General features: G+C 37.4%; 1 protein-coding gene across 2 annotated transcripts in view; it reads left to right on the forward strand.

Moving 5' to 3' along the window:
• RASA2 (RAS p21 protein activator 2) overlaps positions 1–16,108 on the forward strand; it is a 146,215-nt gene that overhangs the window by 108,575 nt on the left and 21,532 nt on the right. For both annotated transcript variants that reach the window (XM_066244856.1, XM_066244857.1), the window contains exons 10-15: positions 4,117–4,273; positions 4,676–4,824; positions 5,491–5,605; positions 7,265–7,339; positions 8,160–8,283; positions 11,535–11,641. In XM_066244856.1, coding sequence (XP_066100953.1) covers positions 4,117–4,273; positions 4,676–4,824; positions 5,491–5,605; positions 7,265–7,339; positions 8,160–8,283; positions 11,535–11,641 — 727 coding nt within the window. The remainder of the gene's footprint in view (positions 1–4,116; positions 4,274–4,675; positions 4,825–5,490; positions 5,606–7,264; positions 7,340–8,159; positions 8,284–11,534; positions 11,642–16,108) is intronic.

Consider the following 16,108-nt stretch of genomic DNA (forward strand, 5'->3'; position numbering starts at 1 on the left):
TTTTGTTTGTTTGGAGTTTTTTGATAACTTTCTATTTCATTTGATGAAATCAGTCTGTATAGGTTTTCTGATTCTTTTATATTGATTTTTGAAAGATTATATGTTCTGAGGAAAAGTCTATTTTACCTAAGTTGTCTAATTTTATGGTATACAGTTCTTCATAGTATTTTGTTACAATCCTTTGTATTTCTGCTGTGTCAGTTGTTACTTCTCTTTCATTTCTAATTTTATTTATTTGAATCCTCTCTCTTTTTTTCTTGGTGAGTCTGGCCAAGGGTTCATTAATCCTCTGTATTGTTTTTTTAGCCTCTATGTCATTTATTTCCGCTCTGATCTTTATTATTTCCTTCCTTCTACTTCCTCTGTGCTTTTCTTGCTCTTCTTTTTCTAGTTCTTTTAGATGCATTGTTAAATTGTTTATTGGAGCTTTTTCTAGCTTCTTAAGGTATGCCTGTAGTGCTATGAACTTCCCTCTCAGGACTGCTTTTGGTGTGTTTCATAAATTTTGAGTTGTTGTATGTTCGTTTTCATTTGTTTCACGGAAATTTTTTCTTTCTTGATCTCATTCTTAACCTATTCATTATTTAATAACTTGCTATTTAGTTTCCAAATGTTTGAGTGTTTTTTAGTTTTTCTATTGTAGTTGATTTCTAGTTACATGCCATTGTGATCCAAGAAGATGCTTGATATGATTTCAATCTTAAATTTCTTGAGACTCGTTTTGTGTCCTAGTGTGTGGTCTATCCTAGAGAATGTACCATGAGCACTTGAAAAGGATGGATATTCTGGTACTTTAGGGTGAACGGTTCTGAAGATAGCTATTAAATCCAGTTGCTCTAGTGTGTCCTTTAAGCCTGCTGTTTCTTTGTTAATTTTCTTTCTTGAGGATCTATCTAGTGATGTTAGTGGGATATTGAAATCCCCTGCTATTTTAGTATTGCTGTTGATCTCGCCCTTTATGCTCATCAAAATCTGCTTTATATATTTAGGTGCTCCTGTGTTAGGTGCCACAGATATTTATAATGGTTATATCTTCCTGTTGGGTTGCTCTTTTTATCATTATGTAGTGACCTTTATCCCTTACTGTAGCCTTTGTTTTAAAGTCTATTTTGTCTGATATATAAGTATTGCTACCCCAACTTTTTTTTTCATTTCCATTTGCATGAAATATTTTTTTATGTCTTTACTTTCAGTCTATGTGTATCTTTTGTTTTGAGGTATATCTCTTGTAGATAGCATATGTATGGGTCCTGTTTTCTTATCCAAGCAGCTACCATATGTCTTTTGATTGGAGCATTTATTCCATTTACATTTAAGGTTATTATTAATATGTAGTTGTTTATTGCCATTTTATTCTTTAAAGCTACATTCCTCTTTTATTAGATTTTTTCCCCTCCTTTGTTCTGTTTACAGCAGGCCCCTTAACATTTCTTGCAGCATTGGATTCATTGTAATGAATTTCTTGAGTTTTTTTGTCTGGAAAACTTTTTATTTCTCCTTCAATTTTAAATGGTAGCTCTGCTAGATAGAGAAGTCTTGGTTATAGGCTCTTGTTTTGCATTACTTTGAATATCTCTTAGCATTCCCTTCTGGCCTTTAATGTTTCCATTGAAAAGTCAGATGTCATCCTTATGGGGGCTCTTCTGTAGGTAGTAGAGTGCTTTTCTCTTACAGCTTTTAGTGTTCTTTATCTCTTAAAATTTGTTTTTTAATTATGATGTATCTTGGTGTTGGCTTCTTTGGCTTCATTCTTAATGGAACTCTTTGTGCTTCTTGAACTTGTGTGACTTTTTCTGCATTAATTTAGGGAAGTTTTCAGCTATGATTTTTTTCAGTTAGATTCTTTATCTTTTGTTCTTTCTCTTTTTCTTCAGGAACCCCTATTACATGGATGTTATTTCTCTTCATGTTGTCACAGAGCTTTATTAGAGTTTCTTAGACTTTTTGAGCCTTTTTTCTTTTTTCTGCTTCCATGCTTTTCTTTATCTTGTCCTCTAACTCGCTGATTCGATCCTCAGCTTCCTCCATCCTCCTTTTAATTCCTTCTAGTGTTGTCTTCATTTCTGATATTGTATTTGTCATTTCTGAATGACTTTTATTATTCAATGGTTTTTTATACTTGCTATCTCTTTATTTAGGTGCTCATTATGTCCATCCATTGTTGCTCTAAGATCTTTGAGCATCCTAACAATCATTTTAAACTCTGCATCCAATAAATTGGTTATTTCTCTCTCATTCAGATCTTTCTCTGGGAATTTCTCTTGTTGATTCATTTGAGTTAAATTTCTCTCCCTTCCCATTTTGTTTGTGTATAAGAAGGGTGTGGACACAGGAGTCCAGTGGGTGTGGCCTCTGTGTTCCTTAGGTGTGGTCTGTCTGCAGGCCTGCTACCCTCTCTGCCACCACCTTGGGTGTTGGGGCATAGGTGTTGCCTGTGCTGGCCTGCTGCAGCTATCGCTGCAGCTTCTGCCTTGTTTCTCTGGGCAGGACTGTGTTCACATGCCTGGGCTGCAAGCCTTGGCTGGCCCGGCCTCCACACCCCACCTCAAAAGTAGGACTGCGCTCATGTGCCTACACTGCAAGCCCTGGTCACCCTCAGCCTTCTCCCTTCCCCCACTGGTGGGACTCCTTTCCCTCATTTGGGCTGCAAGCCTTGGCTAGCCCCCTGCCTCAGCCTGGCCCCCACGGGTGGGAGTGTGGTCCTGTGCCCAGCTGCAAGTCTTAGCTTGTTCTCCGGGCGGGGCTGTGCTTCTATGCCCAGCCACAAGTCTCAGCCAGTTCCCAGGTTTCCGCCTTGCCCTTGTGGGCGGGACAGCCAGTGGGACTGCTCTTGCAACGCCTGGCCCTCAGCCACATGTTGGACCACTTTTTTGTGCCCCTTCCGCAGCAGCCACCGGCCCCCAGCCTCGCCCCTGCCAGGCAGGACTGTGCTCAAGCCTGGGCCGCAGCTACTACCAGCCATCGGCTTCCACCCCCGCCTACAAGACCCGCAGCCGCCTGCCCTCCGGCAAGCACTCCACAGTGTGGGGATGGCAATGCAGCTTCAGACCTTATCACTCAATTCTGTATCCCTGATGGCTCCCTGCTTCTAAGCGATTCTTTGCTCTGACTGCATCAGAGGAGCTTCTGTTTGGCTGGTGACCTGCTTCCCTTTGCTTGTATTACTGGTTCCTGGAAAAATATTCACTTTAGATTTGGGGAGTGACTCAGCCCAGGGATTAGAGTAGCAAAGTGTTTCTCCTTGTGCCTCCTAGATTACACTCTCTTCCTGCTACTCTAGTCCTCTCAGCTCTCCCTGTCCCCCAGAGCCCCAGGTGAGTGGTTATGAAAGAGGTTTTCTGTGCTGTCCCTTTAAGACAAATCCTGTGTCTGAGAAATCTGTCTCTTTCTCGCAAACAGTATCCCAGCTTGTTTCCCAGCTAAATACTGTCCATACACCTCTTCTAGGCTCTGGGGCTGCAGGCTGGGGCTTTGCTCCTGGGGCCCAAGACCCTCCCCTCTCCGCTAAACTCCCTTCCTGCCATGCGAGTCCCTTGACTGCTGTTCGTTCCCTCTCTGTGTTTCCGCTTTTCCTACCAGTCTCCGTGTGGTTTCTTCAGTGTTCCTTGATTAAAGAGTCCTCTTTGTTTAGTCCAAAGTTGGTTTTTGTAGGTGATTGTTCTTAAGATTAAGTTGTAATCCACCTTGGTTCTGGGAGGTGGAAGTTGGTACGTTCATCTACTCCAATGCCATCTTGCCACCTCAGATTTCTTACATCTTATATATCCTTTACAGAACACAAGTTCACATCTACTTAGTTTTGATAATATTGAATTTTATATATTTTACTTTTTTTTTCTAAAGCTACAAGGTAATCAAACTCTATTAAATCCCTTTGAGATCTTAATTTTTATATTATCTATACTTTCTGTTTCCAGTATAAAAATCTAATTATAGCTTTCTAGTTCAACCAATATTAAGCCTCTGAAGATTAATAGTCTGCTACTTATGAAGTGTCATAACCTTATCTATTAAGTTAACTTTTTGATTTAGTTTTTTATAGTTTACCTGTTTATTTACCTTACTAACTTGGATGCTAATTATCATCACATGGAATTGACTATATCTTTATTTTAGGTACTTGCTTCAACCAAGAGACAATGGAAACAAGTCATCTAAAACTGATGACCTGGGGTCTCTTCGATTAAATATATGTTATACAGAAGACTATGTGCTTCCTTCAGAGTACTATGGTCCTTTGAGAACTTTGCTGCTAAAGTCACCAGATATTCAGGTATTTTAAAAATCTTAAATGTATGATTTAATATGAAAAGGCTAAAACAATTCTGTAAATGATGAGGAAAAGATTTCAGCGTGAGTGTCAAGTTTTATTAAAACAAAAAAATATATATACGGGGGTGGGCAAAAGTAGGTTTACAGTTGTGAGTATGCAAAATGCAGTTTATTTTTGTGTTAATCTATTACTGTAAATCTATTTTTGCCTATCCCTATGTACACACACACACACACACACACACATTTACTTCGTCTGAGCTATAGTACTGTGATTCCAATATGAGCTCTAAATTTCATCTCTTATAGTTAGTATATTTGATTTACTTTTACAGGCTAGTGGTTAAACATTTAGTTATTTTTCCTTGATTTTGTGCTTGTTTTCTACCTTTTTGTATTTCAGCCAATATCTGCCTCAGCTGCTTACATTTTGGGTGAAATATGTCGAGATAAAAATGATGCTGTTTTACCCCTTGTACGACTGCTGCTGCACCATGATAAACTGGTTCCTTTTGCCACCGCAGTGGCTGAATTAGACTTGAAGGAAACACAGTAAGAGAGTTAGAGTAAATGTTAATTATGTATTGTTGAATTTGGACCTTAGTTTGTCTGATTGTTGTTGTAATCTTAGTTTTTTTATATTGACCATCTTTACAGTATCATAGTCTAAAAAGAACAGCTTAGTGTATACTAAAAAGCATTTCTTTAAATTAGTAAACAGTATCCACCAATGGTAAAATTAACAATTAATGACATATTTTTCACGTGGTATTGAAATTTCTTGTTACTAGTTTTTTTCCTTCTTGTTATAATGATTCACTTATTACAAATAAAATACCAGGTCAGAAGTTTCTTTTTCCTTGTGCATTATACTATATCACCCTTATGTGTACAGGTGTGACATTATAAAAAACAACTGGGTGGCTTGCTGTTCTTACCATAATCTTATGCTGTCTTTTTATACACACATCATACACAACACATACACATACATACCACATTTGCAGTTCATAAATGTGGTTTGCTTTTTTTTTTAACTTATTTTCTTATATTTTTGGTAAGTAGTTTTTATATATTTGACAATCCTAATAGCAGCAATCTTTGATATGGTAAAAATGACTAAAATTATGTGTATGGCCAAGTCAGATATTTCATATTATTGATTAGACAGCCTTTTTTTACTACACTTGTTTTCACCTATTTCTACCTGTGTTTCAGAGATGCAAACACAATTTTTAGAGGAAATTCCTTGGCTACCCGATGTCTGGATGAAATGATGAAAATAGTGGGAGGACACTACCTGAAAGTAACATTAAAACCTATTCTAGATGAGGTAAGGAATAAACATATGTACTCTGATAATAGTTTGTATGGCCTTATTATAGTATCACTTTTCATTTAGTGTTCTATTGATGAGAATGATAACCATTAAAGTATTACTGAAAGAATAAGGCCAAACACTTTAGAAGTAAAATTAATTATTTACTGTTTCATCAATGGATTTTTACTCCAAGGACACATTGTGGTATAATCTACATAATTATTTCTTTGTTATTTTATTTCTGTTTTAGCTAGAGTTTCAAATATTTACATATAAGAAATTTTTTATATAGTTCTTTGGGAGTATTACATATATTATCTCTGGGTAGGGGTTTAAATTTTTTTTTAATTTTTTATTTTTATTGTTTTAATTTTTTTTAATAAATAAATTCTTATTAATTTTAATAAGGTGACATCAATAAATCAGGGTACATAAATTCAAAGAAAACATGTCCAGGTTATCATGTCAATCAATTCTGTTGCATACCCATCACCCAAAGTCAGATTGTCCTCCATCACCTTCTATCTAGTTTTCTTTGTGCCCCTCCCCCTCTCCCTCCTTCCCTCCCCCCGCCCCCCCATAACCACCACTCTCTTGTCCATGTCTCTTAGTCTCGTTTTTATGTCCCACCAATGTATGGAATCCTGCAGTTCTTGTTTTTTTCTGACTTACTTATTTCTCTCTGGATTTTAAATTTTGTTACAGTTTTAATTTTTATAATTTTTATTATCAGAAAAATAATATTTAGAAAAAGAAAAATAAGATTTTCTCTTTTTTGTTTTTTCCAGAGACAGAGAGTCAGAGAGAGGGATAGATAGGGACAGACAGGAACGGAGGGAGATGAGAAGCATCAATCATTAGTTTTTCATTGTGACACCTTAGTTCAGGGGTCCCCAAACTTTTTACACAGGGGGCCAGTTCACTGTCCCTCAGACCGTTGGAGGGCCATACTATAAAAAAAACTATGAACAAATCCCTATGCACACTGCACATATCTTATTTTAAAGTAAAAAAACAAAACGGGAACAAATACAATATTTAAAATAAAGAACAAGTAAATTTAAATCAACAAACTGACCAGTATTTCAATGGGAACTATGGGCCTGCTTTTGGCTAATGAGATGGTCAATGTCCGGTTCCATATTTGTCACTGCTAGCCGTAACAAGTGATATGACGCGCTTCCAGAGCCATGATGCGCATCCCGCGGCACCAGAAGTAGTACTGTACGATGCCGCGCTTTGCGGCACCGCCACATACAGTACTCCAGGAGCACAGACGCATCCTGTGCTCCTCTCACTGACCACCAGTGAAAGAGGTGCCCCTTCCAGAAGTGTGGTGGGGCTGGATAAATGGCCTCAGGGGGCCGCAATTTGGGGACCCCTGCCTTAGTTGTTCATTGATTGATTTCTCATATGTGCCTTGACCGTGGGCCTTCAGCAGACCGAGTTACCCCTTTCTCAAGCTAGTGACCTTGGGTTCAAGCTGGTGAGCTTTGCTCAAACCAGATGAGCCCACGTTCAAGCTGGCAACCTTGAGGTCTCGAACCTGGGTCCTCCACATTCCAGTCCAATGCTCTATCCACTGCGCCACCACCTGGTCAGGCGAAAAATAAGATTTTCATTCTGCTATTTTAAAAAGAGCATTAAATGAAAAATAAATCTATTTTCCAGATATGCGAATCCTCAAAATCTTGTGAAATTGATCCTATTAAATTGAAAGAGGGGGATAATGTAGAAAATAATAAGGTAAGTCCTTGTTATCTCTATAACGCCATTAAAATTGGCCTTAAAGTTATACATACCTATCTCCCACCTACATTGTCGTAATGCTGTACGAAGGGAAGCAGTACTTTTTTTCTTTACATAATGCCCATACCCTTAGCAGCATTTCCTGTGTCTAGTTTTTAGAGTGTTGTTATCTCCTCATTGGGTTATACTTTATTTTTGTTCTTGATTGTCTCTTTTTAGCTCTAATAACAGTTGTGAAGTAAGGTTTTATCTAATTGCAGCCCCATTCTAGTTGGTTTTTTACGTTTAAAGTGATCAGGTCAAGGAGCACAATGCCTTGGTTAACCAGTACTTAAACTTGGCTCCAGGAAACGACAGTTTTGTTAGTCACAAATTTTCATTGCAGTAAATAACAGTGCCACAGTGTCTGTGCGCCTGCATATCTGAGTTATTTTCCTAATTTCCCTTGGGATCATTTTACTCTTTGTTGCCTCTTGTGCAGTTTATTCCATACATTCACTTCTTACATCTAGCTAGTCTAAATCCAGTATATCAACATGAGGTCAAGATGCAAATTGTTCTTTAACTGAATGAGTTTAGAGAAAAGAAGCAGAGCTTTAGAATACTAGATGGTGTCTGCGGCCATACCACCCTGAACGCACCCAATCTCGTCTGATCTCGGAAGCTAAGCAGGGTCGGGCCTGGTTAGTACTTGGAAGGGAAAATACTAGATGGTGACTGTCTAATAGAGCTCATTTTCATTGCATTTTTTTTCATGAAGGCTACTGAAGATGTGTAAAAGTCAAAATCTTAATGTTTACCTTTTTAAATCCTACAGGAAAATCTACGCTACTATGTAGACAAGTTATTCAGTACAATCATAAAATCAAGTATGAGCTGCCCCACTGTTATGTGTGATATCTTTTATTCTCTAAGGCAACTGGCTACTCAAAGATTTCCTAGTAAGTGCCTGGGTTACTAAAACATGCCTTTTTTTTTTCAATATTTGATTATTTTTGGAGACTTACTGTATATCTGGTTTATGTAAAATGTTTACAGTTTATAGGTATGTATAGTCTTAGTTTTCCAAAATCGTTCTTGCTTTTTAATGAAATATCTGATTTAATTTTCTTATAATCTCAAAACATATTATTTTATTTTAATATATTGACAACTTTCTACAAAGAGCAAGTCAAAATCATCATTGTTTTTTAAAAAGGCAAAATCTAGAACTATAACATAAATATAGTTGCTTATGAGATTGTTAAATATAATAAACAAAAATCTTTCTTATATATTTGTACCAACTCCCTTTCTACTTGTATACATTTATTTTTTTTATTTTTTTATTTTTTTATTTTATTTTTTTGTATTTTTCTGAAGCTGGGAACGGGGAGAGACAGTCAGACAGACTCCCGCATGCGCCCGACCTGGATCCACCTGGCACGCCCACCAGGGGGCGATGCTCTGCCCCTCCGGGGCGTCGCTCTGCCGCAACCAGAGCCACTCTAGCGCCTGGGGCAGAGGCCAAGGAGCCATTCCCCAGCACCCTGGCCATCTTTGCTCCAATGGAGCCTCACTGCGGGAGGGGAAGAGAGAGACAGAGAGGAAGGAGAGGGGGGTGGAGAAGCAAATGGGCGCTTCTCCTATGTGCCCTGGCCGGGAATCGAACCCGGGTCTCCCGCACGCCAGGCCGACACTCTATCACTGAGCCAACCGGCCAGGGCCTGCATACATTTATATAGTGAAAAATTTTAGTTCCATACAACTGACTAGATTTAGCATGATAAGGTTTTGGTAGTGACAGGTCTTTACAGAAATAGTTTTAGTAATTAGCACATCTCTACTGTAGTATAGATAGAGTTTGTGGTACTTAGGTTAGTAACTGGCATGGTTTAGTTTTGCACAGCAGCGTTAAGGCTTTGCTTAGAAACATGTCATAAAATTAAGAGTTTGTAGCTCTGATTGTCAATATTTTGAATTACTCTTATTTAATGCTTCTCTGATAAGTAAATAAACTTGCTATAGCTGTCTTTCCAGAGCTCCTTGCAGTAGGGGAACAGAGGAGGAGATAAGGCAGCTACTTAAATTATTACTCTTACCCAGCTATGTGAAACCTTAAGTTTATTTCTACAACCATCTGAAGAGATTTTGCTATTTTATAATGTTCTTTTAAGTGTGTGTAAGTGTATTCATATGTGTGTAGTGCTCTGACCCTCCACTAAATTTACCCAGTGCTAAAGTGATGGAACTGAGTCATCTAATTAGCATGTGGATAAATTCAAAGCTAGATGTCTTTGCTATTTATAGTGAATACATAAACAATTAACTTCAATAAGTATACTACATCTAGTCTTTGTAACAAAAATAAGGGGAGCAGAGACATTAACATATGCAAAGATGAAATGCTGACTGAAATTATATTTTAGTAAGATCGTGAAATGCTTAGTGACTGAACAAACACATGCTAGCCAGCATTATTGCCTACTCTCATCTACACAACACCACATGAGGGCAGGTACTGCTCCCCTTAGGTAGAGAATGAAACAGGTTTAGAGTTTAAATAATGTGCACAAGATCCATGACATGGCCAATGGGCCAAGCAGGGTCTCAAACCTGGGCCTAGCCTATTCCAAAGCATGCTACTAATTACAGTACTCTACCCAGTAATCTTACCCTTAAATATTCTTTATCTATTTAATCTTATTTATATAAAAATCTAAAAACATATTTTATGATTTTTTTTATAAATGCAAAAGGATCTCCTTGACTGCTTTTTTGTTAGCTTAAGTATTAATATGTTTTCATATTTTCAGTAGACTGCAGGAGTGATAGGTTTGTTATCATAAAATAATTTTATAGTTTCTCATTTGTTCCTAATACTCTGGTAAGAAGATGAGTTGGGAAGTAGGGAAGGAGACAATGAGTGGAAAGCAAGTATATTATTTATTTTCATTTTTATTTATTGATTTTAGAGAGAGAGAGAGAAAAAAAAACATCGAGTTGTTGCGCTTATTTGTGCATTCATTAGTTGGTTCTTGTATGGGTCCTGACCAGGGATCCAACCCAAAACCTTGGTGTGTCAGGTGATGCTCTAACCAATTGAGCTACCTGGCCAGGGTGGGAAGCAAGTATTATTAAAGAATTAAAAATTCAATGACTTGTCAGTTAAAACTCAAAACAAATCCAGACATTCTTACCCTCACCACCTGCTTCTCTGCCATCTGATTGTTGGGTTCATTGTTGACCCCAGTCTGAAACAAAAGCTGTAGGTGAAGGATCAAGGCCATAAGTTGTCTCCATTTCATTTGCATTTTTATATGGAATATGGATAGCTTTTTTTAAAAGTAAATATTTCATCTTAATTGTTTTTATTACATAGTCTTTGATATTATCAAGATTTTTGAGGGGAAAATTAAAACAATATCCTAAAACTGAAAGCAGTCAGCCCAGGCTGGTTGGCTCAGCAGTAGAGTGTTGGCCTGGCGTGTGGAAGTCCCAAGTTTGATTCCTAGTCAGGGCACACAAGAGAAGCAACCATCTGCTTCTCCCCCCCTCCCCCCCTCTCTCTTTCTCTCTCTCTCCTCTCTTCCCACAGCCGTGGCTCAAATGGTTCAAGCAGTTTGGCCCTGGGCACTGAGGATGGCTCCATGGCCTTAACTCAGGCGCTGAAATAGCTTGGTTGCTGAGCAACAGAGCAGCGGTACCAGATAGGCAGAGCATCGCCCTATAGGGGGCTTTGCCAGGTGGATCCCGGTCAGGGCTCATGTGGGAGTCTGTCTCTGCCTCCCCACCTCTCACTGAATAAAAAGAAACAAACTGAAAGCAGTCTCCTGTCCAAGTCTTCAGGAATTCAGTGTTACCACTAGGTAGTGCTAGATACTACTTTTATTTGTGTTATAATTTCAGGAGTCTTCTTGAAGATTAAGTAAAAAGGTATTTTTCCAAATTAAAATATTTCTGAAAACCTATTTGTCTTTCATTTTCTGTCTTAGTTCTTCCAGATTATTTTTTTATTCTTCCAGATTATTTTATCATAGAATTTTTTCCTTTAATTTAGTCATAATCACCACTCGCACTTCATCAATTCAGTCCTTACTAGACAAATTATAGAGATCTCCTATTTACATGTTCTTTCAGTATTTTTTACTTTATCATCTTTGTTTTTAATTCACTGTTTTTGTGCATGACATTTCACCATTTTTTTCTGCAGATGACCCTCATGTTCAGTATTCTGCTGTGAGCAGCTTTGTATTTCTTCGTTTCTTTGCTGTAGCCGTAGTATCACCTCATACTTTTCATTTGCGACCTCATCATCCAGTAAGTCTTGTTCTTCTCAAAGCTTTATTCCATTTTTACTTATTTTTATTAAAATAGAGAAGAGGTAAAATAAGCCAATTGCACTTGCCTATGCTTTCTTATACTTAAATTCACTGGGCCATTTCAGTCTTTTAGAGAAGGCTGAAAAATCTATTTTGTTGTTACTGTTAAAAGATTTGCACAGAGTAGTAAAATAGTGATAATTGCTGAAGCTTGGTGATAGCAGGAAGGGGACTCATTATATGTTTCATCTGCTGTTGTGTATGTTTGTAAATTTCCATAACACAAGGATTTTTTTCTTAATTAGTTATAGGTTTAGTTTAACCTTAAAGATATTTTTAAATCTTACAGAAGTTTGAAGAGGCTCATTTCTGAAAGGTAGAGAAACCTTTTTTGGAACATAATTTTTTTTTGTTTTGTTTTTTATTCACCTGATATGATATTGTAATTGTGAAATTTAAAAATTTTTTAAAAAGCATACAACTTTTTTGTTCTGAAATCCTATTTTATTAAGCAGGAGTCTGCATCTTATACTTTTATATTTCTTAACACTTTAAAACATTTTTTCCTGTTTATGTTTCCTTTTCATGCAGTGTATTTCTGCTGTTTCTTTAACCTTTTATGTTCCAAATATTTTATAATCTTATCTAATTACTTTTGTTGCTGATTTGTATAACAAATAATAATAACAGCCAACACTTATTTAGTGCTTTCTTTGTACTAGGCTTTGTTCTAAGTACTTTACGTTTTAACTTACTTGGTCCTCCCAGTAACCGTGTGAGGTAAATGGGAATGATAATAGTATCATTCCCATATGCATATAAGAAAATCACAATTCAGTAACTTCTCCCAGGTCAAACAGCTAAGAAATTATGATTTGATCTCACTCAGTTTTAACTGAATTAAACCAGAATTCTGACTCAGTCTTCTCAGTCTGTGAGCTTACCCCTCTTAGGCAGTCAGATGTTGGTGCACGTGTAATGTACCAAACACTCTGTCTGCGCTGGGGAGGCAGTGATGAGAAAGACTCCCTGCCCTTGGGAAACTCACTGACCAGTCCAGTGTATAGAGGACCCATGAGTTTTGGAGTTAAACTGGGTTCTGAAGGCCACTCCTCCTCTTGACATTGGCCACTCATAAAATTTTGAGAACTGAAAAGGACCATGCTGCTGTGGCAGCAACATACCCTTTCTTGTCACAGGACAGATGGTCTGTGGATAGCTACAGCAGAGAATAGGCCAGTGTCCTTTTGTTTACATGCTGTCTTTTCTGTGGCTTGTCACTAAAGCTGTACTGAACTGAGGGAAAGCAAAAGCTTGGTAACAGCGTTCTGGGCATAAACAGAACTCCTACCTCTGAGCTTGTGACCCTGCCTTGTATTCAGACTTGGATTTGCATATTTCTGTAACTGATGTTACAATAAAGTCCTTGTAAGCACAAACTCTTACAATTTTAGGTCAATTTTCATATGCCAGAAGATCTGCTTCATATTGTCATATAACTTTATTACTTACTTTTTTTTCCCCTAAATGTTTTCTCCTCAGGGAAACATAGCACTATTGAGTGTCTATTACATCCTATGTAGAATGTCAATCTTAGGTCACATATTATTTACTTTTAATTGAAACCTTATTCCTTCTTTTTAAAACCCTTTCCTTCTAATTGGTGAAGTAGGGAAAATACATAAGATTTGTAATCTAAAACTACATCTGTAAATCTAAAACTAGCACCTGATTAGTACCAAGTAAGAAATATTGACAATTCATACTATACCAATTGAGAGCAAGTGATGATTCCAGGAGGAACCTGATGATGATGACATTGTCAAGACCAGTATTGAAATTTACAGAATGTTTAGGGAGGAAAACCAGTTAAAGTTCATTGAATTTTATATTAGAAGTTCTTTGAGTTTTGAGAAGCCAGTTTCAGTAAAGTAAAAGAGCAGTATATCAGATTGCAGAAGATTAAAGAGTAAGTAGTTGAGTGTAGTTTTTCCTAGGAAACAAATCGAAAGTGAGCTTTTGGCCCGTCTGGTTGGCTCAGTGGTAGAGCATGGGCCCAGCATATGGATGTCCCGGGTTCTGGTCCTGATCAGGGCAAACAAGAGAAGTGAGTATCTGCTTTTTTCCCCGCTTTTTCTTCCTCTTTTTTCCCTCTTCCCCTCCCATAGCCAGTGGCTTGATTGGTTTGAGTGTTGGCCTTGGGCACTGAGGATAGCTCAGTTGGTCCCAGCATGTCGGCCTCAGGTGCTAAAAATGGCTCAATTGATTTGAGCATTGCCCCCAGATAGGGATTGCCAGATGGATCCCAGTCAGGTCACATGTGGGAGTCTATCTCACTATCTCTACTCCTCTCTCTGTAAAACACAAAAAAGTGAGCTTTTCATACTGTTAAAGCAAAAGGGCAAACTCAGGCATGTACACCTGTGTGTAATACACACATGATGAATAAGTTTTCTTGTTTTTTTTAAGGGGGGTTTGCAAGAGAGAGACACACACAGACAGACAGGAAGGAAGAGATGAGAAGCATCAACTTGTAGTTGCATCACTTTAGTTGTTCATTGATTGCTTATGATACGACGTGCCTTGACCAAGGGGCTTAAGCTGAGCCAGTGGCTTCTTGCTCAAGCCAGCAACCTTGGGCTTCAAGCCAGCGACCTAATGTTCAAGTCAGCAACCTCAGGCTTTTGAACCTAGTACTCAGCATCCCAGGTCGATACTCTTATTTGCTGCGCCACCATTGGTCAAGCTAGATTAATAATTTTTTTAAAAACACTAATTTTAAAGTTGGGTTATATTAACATTGGCACAATAGGCTGTTCTTTCCAGAAATTTCATGGTAAGGAAAAAGAAGGGATTCTTCTCACCATACCCCCGCATTCTCTCACTAGAGAGCTCCTTTTAAGATTCAGCCAAGACAGACTTCTCTAGCCCTTCAGTCTGGGTTAGGTGCCTCTCTCAGAGAACCTGTGGCTCTCTCTGTCATGGCATTTCTCATACTGTTTTATAATCATCTGTTTATAGTTTCTGCATATCGACTGCAGTACCATAATAGCAAGGGCTAGATCTGTTTCAAGTTTCTGTATCCCAAGCACATGGCACAGTGCTTAGGATAAGTAGATGCTCAATAAATGTTTGGGAGAGAAAGATGGTAGCTCAGAAAGGGATCCCATCAAATGATGAGTCTTTTCCATGATGGGAAAACCTACATATGGTTTAAATAGAGAAGAGAACAACAGAAGGAGAAATTGAAGAGAGAAGGGAAGTGGACTTAATAATACTAGGTCAGTATCCTAAAGGATTCAGAAAGCATGTGTTTAAAAGAAAAAGTAATGGGGTAAACCTTAGGAAAAAGAAGAATTCCTCCTTTGAAATATTATGGTAAAGCATATGAAAATTTTTTGTTTTGTTTTGTCTTTTGTAGATCAAAAATAGTCAAATAATGGTCATTTCTTTATTTTAAGTAATGGTAATTTTATATGGTTCTCCTTTAAGTTGAGTTCTAGCTTATGAAAAAAGGATATGTTGTTTTAAGGTGAGACCATCAACATTTTAGTTCAATTTAATAAATGTTGCATAGCATCTACCATATGCCAATGCCTGTTTATGTACTAGGTGTCAGATGTCTAAGTTATGGTTTATGAGAAATTATGATGGCAGATTGTAGCAAGGGGGAGATTTCGAACAATTTATATATTCGCAAGGCATTACCAGCAGCTAAGTGACAATGAGAACCATGTTGATGTAAACCATCCTCTGACATGCAGAAACTATATAAATATATCTTGTTCTCGTTTCCTAGTTCAGAAAAATAGTGACCTACAATACTGATTTTAAAACCAGATTTGAACAGGGAAGTCTTGGTGATGATATTCAGTTCAAATTCAGTTTATTAGCACATTGTTAAGAATTTTATGTCCTTCCAAGGCAGAGACTTATCGGGACCTTTTATATATATATATAATGGAATCATGAATGTTCTAGTTAAAATATTTCTGAATAAGCTTAATTTAAGTATGTGACTACTTTATGCGTATTTAATAATGATCATATCCAGATAGTCCTTCTTTTCCAGATTGCCTTACTTCCCAGTCATATCTTCCCCTCATATTCACTTCCTGTCTTCAATGTAGGGATACTAAAATACTAAGGAGTATAAACCAAAAACTAAACTAAAACATTTCTGTATCTAAATTTGAGTGTGTTTTTTGATGGAAGATACTATTTACTTGAAAATCCCCAAAACGAAGGTGTTCTATATAATGGTAGGGGAATTGGTTATACAGATGTATTGATGGGTGAAAACTCATCAGCCTATATATATTTAAAACCTGTTCACTTCACTGTATTTAAATTATACCTCATTTTTTTTAATAAGGGAAAGCATAAGGACTTATTAAGGAATACTGCTTATTCAGTTTTACTTATGTTTACTTCCTTCTGGTAGACAGTGCTGAAAAACACCTTG

This window comes from Saccopteryx bilineata, chromosome 10 (assembly GCF_036850765.1).
Source record: "Saccopteryx bilineata isolate mSacBil1 chromosome 10, mSacBil1_pri_phased_curated, whole genome shotgun sequence".
NCBI classification, from domain to species: domain Eukaryota; kingdom Metazoa; phylum Chordata; class Mammalia; order Chiroptera; family Emballonuridae; genus Saccopteryx; species Saccopteryx bilineata.